This window comes from Lactuca virosa, chromosome 9, assembly GCF_052849685.1.
Source record: "Lactuca virosa cultivar CGN04683 chromosome 9, Lactuca_virosa_CGN04683_v6, whole genome shotgun sequence".
In the NCBI taxonomy this organism is placed as follows: Eukaryota; Viridiplantae; Streptophyta; class Magnoliopsida; order Asterales; family Asteraceae; genus Lactuca; species Lactuca virosa.
This window is the reverse complement of record NC_136434.1, coordinates 142782060-142795208: the sequence shown is the minus strand read 5'-3', so window position 1 is coordinate 142795208 and position 13149 is coordinate 142782060. Positions and strand designations below refer to the sequence as shown.

Genomic DNA, 13149 nt, shown 5'->3' with positions numbered 1-13149 from the left:
ATACACTTTAGGTTGCAGTTTACTGGTAATCCCATTTTTTGTTCCTGTTTGGCAATAAATACAAAGACATAAAAGATTCATGTAACATTTCACATTGGCTTTGGGATATGTTGTGTTATAATAAATACAAAGACATAAAAGATTGCAGTTTACTGGTAATCCCATTTTTAGGTCCATGAAATTGTGTTATAATAAATGGAAGTTTTGGTATTGTGAGTTTGTGACAACTGTTTCGATCCATTATCTGGCTAGCCTTTTTTTCTTTATCCAATAGCTTGCAGACTTATTGGAATTCTTTTATAATGGGTCACCCAAATTTCTATATGTGGTAATTTTGTGTATTCAACAATAAAAAAGTATCACCATTTTAGTTGATGTGAAATTTTTGTTTCCTTCTGTCAATTGCTTTTGATGGATGCACTATAACACGACTTTAAGGATACAAGGGTACATTGGTATTCAATTCTTATTAATATAACACCTTGCAATATAAGAATCGTAGTCGAATTCTCCTTAATATTTGTAGAAATTTATTAAAATTTACATTTATGTGTGCTATTTTGTACTTACGGTTAAGGTTAAGTGGATGGTTGTCAATGTTTACAGGATATCATACCAAGGTTGTGCAAGAAATGATAATGGTCGATGGGATTCAAGAAACATTTACATGTACCCACACCAAGAAGTAGGGTTGTGCGCACATTGCCTATAACATCCAGGTATATTTTATTACTTAATCTAACCATGGGTTAATTATTATTAGGAAATGACGGGGAGGTTTTAAGGATTGACTTGTGGTTTATGACAACCTGGTTGCATCCAACGCGTTAATAATTGTTGGAAAATTTAGTATAAATATTTATATTTTTACTAACTTTGGACGTATATAAATATATACATATGTTGTATATATAATTAACTCTAAGTGGGTTTGTGTTCTTCTCCATGAGAACTTCGAAACGATATATTATATGTCCAAAATGGATTATATGTGAATGAGATATCGATACTCAAAGACGGGTATTTGAGAAATAAAGTTAGCAAATAGATGAATGTGGGAATGAGTCCCACATTGGTAGAAAGACCAAACTCAACTAGGTTTATAAGGTTGAATGCATGAAAGGCTTACAAGCTTGTGTCTATGGTTTACAAGCTTGTATCTATGGTTTTACTTCAAGACCTACACGCGCAAGGCGGGTGCAAATCTAGGATTTCATAGACCAAAATCACTTCAACATACGGATGAAAATACTATTCTTCCTCCTCCTTCTCCGTACACCTGCTTCCAGCAATTCTTTCAAGCAAGTGGATATATCCGGCAGTACACATTGTTAAGGTTGTTGTACCCTGGAAACAGTCGACGAATTTGTTTAAGGGAATCGAGTCCAATTCGAGACTTAGCCACTACATTTACTATTAACCTTTTTATTACAGGAATATACAAAGAAGAAAAACAAAGTCCTACACTAACAATAATATCCTTAAAATGGAGAGTATAATTATTTTTATTTTAAGTAAATTGAATCTTAGCATAGATAATAAGCCACAGATCCAAAAAATATATATATAATGATTAAACAACTTAATATTACTAACAAATTTGCTTCTATTTGTTTTGTAGCTTAAATAAACTAAACCATCGTATAATATTAATTTACTTTTACATGGGCCTTTTTTAATTAATCATATATAGGATTTTGTTTTTTCATTTTAAAGCATTGTACTTTGAAAGTACAATGCTATAATTGGGTTGTCTATGTATGTAAACATGCATGGATCAAGGGTTTGTTGATTTGCCACATAGTAGTTCTTATTTTGGGACATGTACCAAGGGCCTCAAGAATGGATAATCATGTTCTATCTTGTAGTAAGTAGCTACTCCTGTTACTAAAAGTTAACATTTGGTTTTGAAATCTTAGAAATTAATATGTATCCACTATATTAATGAAAGTCATTGACATATTTTCAGAGCGTCTAACCTGGGATGTCTATGTCCCCCTGTTAAATTATTATAAATGGTTTAAAAGATAGAATATTATATATATATATATATATATATATATATATATATTGAAAAACATAAGTTTAAAAAAATATTTATATATATTCTAAAAGAGACAGAAAAAATTTTATGCGGACAATTGATAAAGGTGCTTACTGATATCTATAATTGTACGAGTCCTTTTATTAGTTTTTATTGTTTCGGTTTCATGTGTGATCAGTTTTTCATGTTTCTTCTACATACAAAACGTAGAACTTGACTTAAGTATTGTAACATCCCAACTCCCATGTATAAATTTAAATTGTTTTATATTCATTTTTACAGGACAACTCGACGAGTTGGAGGCCCCAACTCGTCGAGTAGAGATCGATATGGTCGCGTGAATTTTAGAATTCAACTCGACAAGTTGGAGGACTCCAACTCGACGAGTTGGAGCTGAGTGTGAAAACCCTAATTTTCAGGGTTTGCACCCTATTTAAAGGACCTTAAGCCCTTTATCCCGCCTCCCTCATCACCGTATCACCCTGAGACAAACCCTAATCGAGCTATCTTCCACTGTGAGAAAGAGTGTGAGGCTAAGAGTGTGTGTTTTAGTGCATTCTTTGAAGGAACTTGAGGAGTAAAAGGTTGGGAACAAGAAGGAGTCTTTGGATCCGGCATCCATTCAGTGTTTACGACCATATGGAGGTAAAAAGCCATTACCTTGATCACTTGTTTGTTAGATCTCTCCATTAGAGAGTTTATGGCCATTTTTAACATTTTCTTGAGTCATTAGTGGTTTTGAGATTACCTTGAAGCTAAGACTTTAGATCTGGATTAGGCCCTTTAGGCCTAAAGACTCAAGCTTTATCAAGCTTTGGCCAACTTCCATGCCTTAAACCCTTTGTTGAAGCTTTGGTTTGGCAAACTTAGCCCTAGATGTCATGCATGGACGTAAAGCTTGCAGCTTTACATGGTATTTCAGCCTTAGAGGGCTAGATCTAGAGTTTGGGGCTTTAATCTTGCTTAATAACGTTTGAATGAGAGAGAAGGTTGAAGGAACTCGACGAGTTGGTTAGGGTTTTCCCTGTTATCCTGGACGCTGTGCAACTCGACGAGTTGGTGAGACAACTCGGCGAGTTGAGTTGGATTTTCCTGCTTTTTTGAGAACATGAGGACTCGACGAGTCGCATAGATGCACTCGACAAGTTGGGTCAACATGGACTGTTGACTTGAGAGTTGACTTCCATTGACTTTTAGGGTTTGGTCAAGTTGTGGACTTTGGAGACCATGGAGGGGTAAAATGGTCTTTTACCCTTTCCGAGAATTAGTAAAGGGGGTTAGCTTAATATCTTTAGAGTTGTTATTATAAAGTGTTAATTAGAGATGATTATGATATATGTAGGCGGAGTCTAGACCGATCGTTGAGTACGAGACATACTTGCTTTACCTACGAGGTGAGTCTTCTCACTATACTTACCTGAGTGGTAATACTGTGTGACGGGAGGGTCTTGCCTGAGTTGTTGACCGGAGGATCTTATGTGCTTATACTGAGTTATGTGATATATTATGCATTATGTCTTTGTGATTTATGTTGTATATTATTCTGTGCCTTATTGAGTTAGGACCAGAGGGTCCCAAACCGAGCTGTGAGACCGGAGGGTCCTCACTGAGATACAGATACAAGACTGGAGGGTCCAACCCGAGTTGTGAGACCGGAGGGTCCTCACTGAGACACATGACCGGAGGGTCCTTATTGAGATATAGTCATGTGAGACTAATTATTTGTGTGTGGTATTTTGGGGAACTCACTAAGCTTTGTGCTTACAGTGTTGTGTGAAATGTGTTTCAGGTACATCTCAGGATCGCGGGAAGACGCCGGCATGATTGTACACACCAGCTAGTTGATTGTGTTTTTGGAGGATTCTAGGATATTGTCAAACAATTTATTGTTTTGTGTTTGGAACAATTTACAATTGGGTTTGAGAAATGTTAAACTGTGTTTTTGTGTGAATTTAAAAATGAAAAATTTATTGGAAAATTTAGAGTGTGACAAGTAAATTGTTTTGTGTTTGGAACAATTTACAATTTGGGTTTGAGAAATGTTAAACTGTGTTTTTGTGTGGATTTAAAAATAAAAATTTTATTGGAAAATTTAGAGTGTGACAAGTATTTACCTTTAGTGTTTGGAAAAATAATAATGATGGAAAATCCTTTTTAATTGTCAACTCACATGTTTGTTTCATGTTTTTTTAGCAATCGTACATGTTAAGAATCCACTCTTACTCTTTACCTGAAAACATGACAAAATAACATAGTGAACTTGTGTATTATGCGTGCATGCTAATAAATAGTTAGCTTTAGGTAAAAACTCCAGATTGCGCATGACCCTACTAGTTGTTCTAAGTATATTGCTATTATATGTAGACCCATATTAGATACCATTCAATATTACATGGATGATGCTTCCATATGACTTTTACTCACAATTCACATCACTTACGGTCATAATTTAGGGACTAAATTGGTTAGAAGCTAGCTTAAGTTGAAGCTACCAATTTTCCCTCTCATGTAAATTTATGTACACTTAAACATTGTTGAAATATTTAAGTACAACTACTCTGACTTCTCAATTATGTAACACTCTGTATGAAGTAATTTTATTTTGAATTGGGTTTCATATTGCATTTAATATGCAGTGGTCCTGTATGATCTACAAAGGGGACAAGTAATTCCGTCAATCTCCATTTGTATATAATTTTGCTTCAAATAATTCTTGGATAAAGTATACACAAGAGGATGATAATACGAGCTTAGGAATGGCAACACATTTTCTCAAGTATTTCATGATGGTCAAATCTAGAAGACAACATCTATGCTAATACCAAATGCATAAAGTTGGTGGTAGAATAACAAATAAATTACATGTTTTGTTAAAATGTCACAGTGAGACATGGGAGCCACACATGACTTGAATCCATGCTATAGTTGAAAAATCATATTACTTATTTTGCTTAGCCAAGCAACATTACTTTTTTTTATTTATAGTTGGAAGAGCATATATATTACTTATTTCATGTACAATCAATCATGTGTTATGTAACATTTATAAAAGAATCCCAAATTTTTCATTTTAAATTCTTATTGATTTCATTTATGCTAGCATGACTCTTATTAATAATTGTTTAGATGTAGTAAACTATTTGCACAAAAAAGGTAATCGCTTCTAGAAACTAATTTCCGAAAGAAATTATCCGCACCTATCGCTTAGCACGGGTAAACGGTTAGTATGTATGTGTGTGGGTGTATGACGGTCGAAGAATAGTGTTTGTTTGAGGCATGTTGACTTGGTTTTTTTGGTGTAAGTCGGTCATACTGACCGGGATACTAAGGTTGTTGTTGTATGCTTTAGAGAAATCTGACGACATGGTGGGGTGAGAATCCATTATGCCTTTGTGTTTTCTCTTAAGACCTATGCCTTTTTAGGATCACCGAAACGTTGGTTTTTTGTCGCAAATGATGCAACCGTATTATGGTTCCCAAAGTGAGTTCTCGGGGGTGGATGGACAAAGGATGCCCAAAAGGCCAAAACCTACAGATACTAGAGACAAGGAAATCATCGGTCGTATTCTCAGAGGTCCCAAGAACATGCTCTAACGGCCAAGTCAGTATGGGACAAAGATAGAGTTTTTTTGGGTAGAGTGTTAAAGGATAAGAATATGGTGAACTGATGATCGTTGTCATTGAGTTTCTCTTTGTATATATAGGGTCTTGTATACAAAAACCCTTAGTTACAAGATTGGTTGTGGTGTAAATGTGTAATCATTCCTGACACATAGTAAGATGAAACAGTTATCGTTTGCTTGGTAAAGTTGTTTTATTGGGTGGAGACTCATCTTGTGGTGGACTGGTAGGATGTTCCAACCTGTTCTTAAAGGGGGATGCATTACTTATAGATGAATGATTCTAAACTTGACTTATTACCATTGAATTTAAGCAAGAAAATGTGTTAATTACTTGTTAGTAATATATTATTTAACCACCAACAAATTTCCCTGGTTGTTTCTAGCTGTTGATATCTGTATTTGTCAACATTTTTTTTAATGACCATCTCGTTGCTATAAAGTATAAATAAAGTTGTCTTGTATAAAATAGAACGTACAAGTAGTAGCAGTTAACTTTGTACTCTGAGCAGTCCGGAAAAAAATTTAACTGGGGTGAGAGAGGCTCGAACTCTCGACCTCAGGATAACTCAGTAGCTATGAGACCTACGCGCTAGCCAACTGCGCCACCACCCCAATAGTGTTTAATATTAAGTTTTATCTTAGTTAATTAAATTATAAATAACCAAATATTATGCTAAATGTTTTGAGGAAGAGGATTTATTCAACTTAAAATGCTCGATGCATAGGCATTTTTTTTATTCACGAATAGTCGGATAACAATTCTAATTATGGCCAAAACACAAATATCTTTTTTATAATCCTTGTTACCATTTTAATATTCCGATTTAAGTCCTATATTTGTACAGACTACATAGTATATGTCTACATTTACATAGCTATGAGTTAGTATCCTTGCAAATATTTATGAAGATAAAATGATCAAGATCCAACATTACATTAGATCAATGGTAATTATCATTTATTGATGTTAATCTCTACACCTTAAAAAAGATTAATAAAATTGAAGTTTGTATCTTCGAAAACGCTAAACTTTAAAGTTTGGAATTAGATTTTCAACTCTTTACTGCTAGAGCAAACATACAGAGATTTGTTTAAACATGTTTATATGTATGTACATTTTATGTTTGTAATACTATTACTTTATAAAAAAAACATGAATGAAGTCATTCGCGTGACTCCTCCTCAATAGGAACACTTGTGTAGGTGATAATATGATTCTCAGTCTCCACACCATTTCCTTTGTACTTAGTCCATGATATTTTCCATATTTGCAACAAGCTTTTCCTATAATAGAATAGGGTAAATTACATCAATCCTCCCTCGTACACATGCCAGAAAGCGTGTTTAGTCCCTATTTTCAAAAATTAACTCGGACCGTCCCTCATTTCGTTAAAAGTTGCACGCTTCATCCCTCGTTAGTTTAAATTTGCATGTTTCATCCCTTGTGATACATAAAAAGACTATAATACCCTTTTCTTTTTCTTTTTCATTTATTTTGAAAAAAATTTATATTTTTAATTATTAAAATTTATTTCAATTATTTTTCTATTTTGTTGAATAACACTTGACCACCACTGGTAATCTACACCACCACCAGAAAATGAATCACCACCGCCACCCCTCACCGGAAAATGGAGCACCACCGCACCCCTCACTTCATCCCACCCACTCCTTCGTTCAAAATTCGAATGTTTCACTGAATATAACCACAAACCACCGCCTCATTCACCGAACCAACCATTTACTGTTAACACCACCACAACCTCTATCGAGAAACCCACTTACAAATCTAGATAGAATAATCAGGGCAAATCAGGAAGGAAGAATCATGGCATGGAAATGTGTAATTCGAAATCAGTAAAGGATTTAGAGTTCTTAAATTGAAAGCAGATCTGATTAAGTGAACCTCCAAATATGATTCGATACCAGGGAGATGGCAAGAGGGGGTTTTAAACCTGTACTTCGTCTAATTCGTTGTTCATCAATTTCTTACCCCTTAATCTCCAATTCGTTGTCTTCTTCACTTCATAAGAAGAAAGAGACGCATTTGGTGATCGATTAGAGGGATAAGAATAAGGTTGTATCTGTGTTGAGACTTGTTATGGGTATAAACACGCAAAATCCGAACCGGAGGTTGTGGTGGTGGTTGCGATTTGTAGAGAAAAACAGGTTGCATTATTCTCCTTCTTATGCCCTAACTAAAACCCTTGAACATCCGTCTTCGGAAATCTGTGGATTGTACATCACATTGGCCTTTATTGAATTGATTTCTTACCCTAACCTCATCATCTCATATCTGTAAACTCTTCGTCTTCTCCGATGAGCATCAAAAAACCCTCCGATTTTGCACCCTTTTCTCTTACAGACCCGATTTATAGGTGTGTGGTCGCTGGCGTAGTTGCAGAAGATATGAGAAGGTGATTGAGCGGATCTGTGATGGTGGTGCTTTGTCGGAAGTCGTCGGTCTCATTCTTCACCTGTACGCCACCGTCGAAAGTTGTCGACGGAATTTTAGATCAAGGTGACGATGGTGTTTTTGGCTCAGTGATGTAGGTCTGCTGTGAAGGATGTAAGAACAGGGGAGAATGGAAGTGCGTACGAAGGGGTTGGAATATTTGGTTTATTTATTTGTTTTTTAATTTAAAACTGATAAAGAAATAAAAAAAATGAAAAAATAAAATAGTAAGGGTAATACGGTCATTTCATGTCAATAGGGACTGAGCGCGCAAGAAAAAACAAACATAGGGATGGTCCGAGTTAATTTTTGAAAATAGGGACTAAACGCACTTTCCGACATGTGTACGAGGGACGAATGGTGTAATTTACCCAATAGAATAACATCAAATCCATGAGAGAATTCAACTTTTCAAACAAAGTCAGTTACCAGTTACCAGTTACTAGTTGTCAGTTACTGGTTACCAGTTACCAGAAGAAGATATACCTCTCAGATATAATATCTCTCTTGGCAAGCATAAGTGTCAAAAATACGGGAACCATTGCAGCAAATAAATGTTTGATGGTGTGTCCACTAACAATTTGATGAGTCCATTTGTAAATTGGATCATCTGCAGCTTCTTCAACCTTAGCTAGAAGATAAAACCCTGAAAGTTGTATATTTAAAAATTAATTGAGATTATTTTAAAGTGTTATTTAAAAGATGAAGTAGCATAATACTAAACCTGCAGCCCATAACCAATATGAAGAATGTGTGTACATGGGTGGTAACAAGATGGCCATTGCAGGAATGGCAATACAAGGTACAAATTGAACCAAAGCATATGGTCGAAGATCATCATAAAACCTATTAAAAAAAAAAGAATAATTGATTATGACATGAAAGAAAAGATTGTACTACATAAGTTTACTCAATGTTTAATTTTCAAAAAAAAATGAAAACTAATTTGATGTAAAAAAATATGTTTACCTCCAGTAGAAAATGCTTACTACACCAACCAAAAGCAGGGGAATGATGGCGTATGTTCCCTTGCGTTCATCGATTCTTTCAATGATAAATATTGCAATAATAGAAGTGAATGCAATAGTCATCTGGTTCATTTAAATCAGAAAATAAAAAAAAAAGTACAGAAAACATGAGTTTATTTATTTATATATTGAAATGTGATAAATCTTTGATGAATGATAAAACTTACAGGCAAACGATCCCAAACAAGGCGAGCATCATTTGGTTTGAGGTGATAATAAGAGGATCCAAAAGCAACAGCAGCCACACCAATGTAAAAGCATGTCCAACCACAAAGCTCACCTTGCAGACTTGGGTAACAAATATGCATAACATAAATTATCACTTGTAAAAGCATGTCCAATAACTTAAAGATTCCCTGTATTATGTATAACTTAGATCCAGAAGCATACCTCAACTTAAAGAAGTTTCTATGAAAGCAAAGTATGAGCCCTATGACACCAACAATGAAGAATGGCACATTTGAAATGACATTTAGAAAGTTAGGTATGCCTGAAAGTGAAAAACATCAAGTTTATAACAGATGTAAACAAACTATAAAGTGATAAACATTATGCAACTAAACACCAGAACCAAACACATAGGCTCACATTTCCTCATCATTAATCTGGTGGAAGAATAAACTATCTGAAGTCTAAACAATCACACATAAACCAAAATGAGGAATGAAGTAGCTCCAGATATGAGCATAATATGTCCTACATATTCCACTACCCCAACATATTGGATATCAAACCAGAATCCAACATTGTAAACAGGTTAAATTAATCATAAGTTCATAACTAACAACATACAAACCATATACAGTTGTATTAGTCCCCTTTTTCAGAATTTCCTTGATTTGGGATGTTAGATAGATGATTTTTCAACTTCAAAGTTGAAATGGACTTCAAACTTTCTGATAAAAGTTGCAAACTCCGTTGAACTTCATATATAGTAAGTTAGTAACACAGAACAATGTCAGAGTAAATACGCAAACAAAAAAAATTCCATACGAAACTAGGTCTGAACTTTTAAACCCAGAGTACATTTTTTTCTCCGAACAGATTGAGCCGCATCTATCCGTGAAACGAACAACTGATAGATGCATCTTTACGATACTATCAACAAAACATAGCACCATAAAAGTAAAACAATAGAACGTATCGCCAAGAAGTATGGCCAGTTACGAAACCAGACGAACAGAAGGATTTGAATCCACTACTTAGACAGTATTCAAAATTAAAAGTAATTTACCGAAGAATTCACGTTGATCCGCGAAATCGTGGTAATCCTGATCTTGAGGGATGGTCGGAGTAACAAACATCAACACTACAAAGCATACTATCGCAACTATCCATACCAATACAGTCCGATCAGCCATAATTACTGCTACATGTACGAGCGTGTAATTTGGGCAAATAAGATGGCTCCAGCAACTGTTCTTGAGTCTGGAATAGTATTCGATTACCGGCGATTTGGTTGTCAGAGATAGAGATTCGTCGGTGAATGTATCAGGTTTGACTGATCCCGTAAACCGGTGTATTAAAGGCGACTGGAGGGGTGAAAGTGTAGTTTTCGGTATTCGTTGGACCGAGAGGGAGTTTGAAAAAAAAAATTTGTTTATTGTTTATTCTCACCGCAACAAGCTAAGTTTAAAAGTGTTTGGATATGAATCCTTAAAAATCAGTTTATTGTGGTAGGGATAAGCTAAATAATTTGATTTTAATAAGCATCTCCCCCTTGCTTATTGCTTATTGCTTATTCCCACCGCTAATAAGCAATAAGCTAACAAACTATAATCTAATTTATCCAAACACCCCCTAAGTTTGTACTTTGGCTTATCTATGCTATCATCTGATGATTATCGTATAACCACCCTCCACTTTTAGTATGTTTCCTTTTGACCTTTTTAACATATTGTTTTATAACAACATGGTAGCATGGATAAGGATTTTCCCAGAGGTGCCCTTAGATATATGGATTTAAAAAAATATATTATTATCATTTCATATAGTTATATCATATATAAGCATAATTTGAAGACCATGACATCATGATTTATCTAATCCATGGGTTTCGATATGAGTATTTTATCTTCGAAATTAGTAATGAATTAATGATAGACCACTTTATCCTAATCCAATTGGTAATCACAATATGGAAACATGGATAGTGCATTTACTCAAAAGTGAAACACCCATCATACACATAGATGTGTCGTCCCAATGTTAGAAACACCAACTAGGAAATAAGACAAGAAGATGGAAGCCTTTATAATATTCAAAAGCTTCTAAAAGATATACCATGGTAAAAGAATAGTAAACCATGAGATAGAAGTTTTACATGTTGAAGAACAAACAACAAAGCAAAAGCAAAAGTCTATTGTTATATAGACAAGCTCAAGTTCTAACATGCGAAGGCAAAGCAAAAGCAACATAATAGTAAGCCACAAGATATATATATATATATATATATATATATATATATATATATATATATATATATATGAAACACAACAATTAGGGCTAGAAATTTATCATAATTAAATTAATTATATTTAGTCACCGAATTAATCTAGAGGGTTAGATGCACGTGTTATTCAAGAATAAAGGTTTGTTGACCTTTCTAAAGGATGAATAAAGGTATATATATATATATATATATATATATATATATATAACATCACTTCATTCATTTATGACCTTAAATTCATAATTAAGGGGTGTTGGGTCTTAAATTATAAATTTGATGCACTTAATGTAAGAAATGTGTCCGCATAGATAAATTATATTTCATTGTTGTTGGAGGGTAAGTGTTGTAATAAATGAAAGTCCATAATAGAGCTTGAACCTATATGGTTTACCCTTTATTTCCCATAATATGTGTGTGTGTGAGAGAGAGAGAGAGATATATATATGTGGACTTTGAATTTGACCAGTTGAGATTGAAATTAGTTGAGATCTTCCATCAGTTTCACCAAATGGGCATCTAAATTCTAAGGTATGAATCTTCGATTATAAGTGTTTAGCTTTAATATTTGAGGTCCATCAAAGGAGATTCATCTTTTGATCTCTTGAAAATAAAACATAATAAAACATGATGGAAAATTTAGTGTTATCATGATGTTAGGACATAAATTATAATTCCTTGTGTTCATTTGAATGAAGAGAAACCATTGTAATTGGTCAAATTGATGATATTTAGTTTTGAAATATAGAAAATGGAAATTAATCATCAAAATCATAAATAATTTTGAATGTATTATTATTACTGACCGAATAATGTGTTATAATTTTTTTAAACATGATTTAACCATTAAAAGGAATTTGTCGAGTGATATAAACATATTAGATGTGAAAAAGTGGACGTTTTGAGGTTTTTACTCAAAATAATGTGTGGAATACCAAACATGGCCCGTGCAACCTTCTTTTGGCCAAGAAAAGTGAACTTTTCTATCATGGGTCTAGGGGGTGTTTGGGATTGCTTTTTAGCCTAAAAATTCTTTTTCAACAAAAGAACTTTTTGACTTATCGCTTTTTCCAAAATGCGGTTTTAAAATATGTTTGGATTAACTTTTGAGAGAACAAATGCCAAAAAGTCAGAATTCACCAAAAGTCACAAATTCCTGACTTTTGAAATCACTTATTTTTCTTCTTGCCAAAAAGTCATTTTAAAAGGACTTTTAGATTTACCAAACATTTTTTCAAACTTTTAGCTTTTTGAAAAAAGCTAAAAGTCCAAAAAGTCATTTTAAAAAACACCCTCTAGTAGCCGTTTGGGTGTTACCAATGTGATCCTACAACTTACATAAAAAAATTTAAGAGATATTTGATACCGATTAAGTTATATGCAATCTAAATCTAAATTTTTAATATGGGCTTGAATTAGTGATCCAATTGTGTTTCATTATAAAACACCCTTCTTTTATTTTTTATATTTTTAAATCCATTAAATCACTTTTTTTAAAATATCATCGTTTGCAGAATTTGATCTTAAGAGTCTTAGGCCCGATTTGATAG

General features: G+C 33.9%; 1 protein-coding gene and 1 non-coding gene across 2 annotated transcripts; both read right to left on the bottom strand.

The window, feature by feature from the left end:
• Window positions 1-6194: 6194 nt before the first annotated feature.
• Window positions 6195-6279, bottom strand: TRNAM-CAU (transfer RNA methionine (anticodon CAU)). The gene is given in 2 exon segments: window positions 6195-6230; window positions 6242-6279. It is a non-coding gene; the product is annotated as a tRNA-Met (tRNA).
• A 413-nt stretch (window positions 6280-6692) lies between these two features.
• On the bottom strand, window positions 6693-10665 carry SAG18 (senescence associated gene 18). Its single transcript, XM_079071948.1, has 7 exons — window positions 10385-10665; window positions 9541-9640; window positions 9318-9438; window positions 9092-9213; window positions 8847-8968; window positions 8609-8768; window positions 6693-6951 (listed from the first exon to the last, which is right to left on the bottom strand). The coding sequence occupies exons 1-7, from the start codon at window positions 10509-10511 to the stop codon at window positions 6831-6833; spliced, it is 873 nt and encodes a 290-aa protein (XP_078928074.1). The 5' UTR covers window positions 10512-10665; the 3' UTR covers window positions 6693-6830.
• Window positions 10666-13149: the final 2484 nt, after the last annotated feature.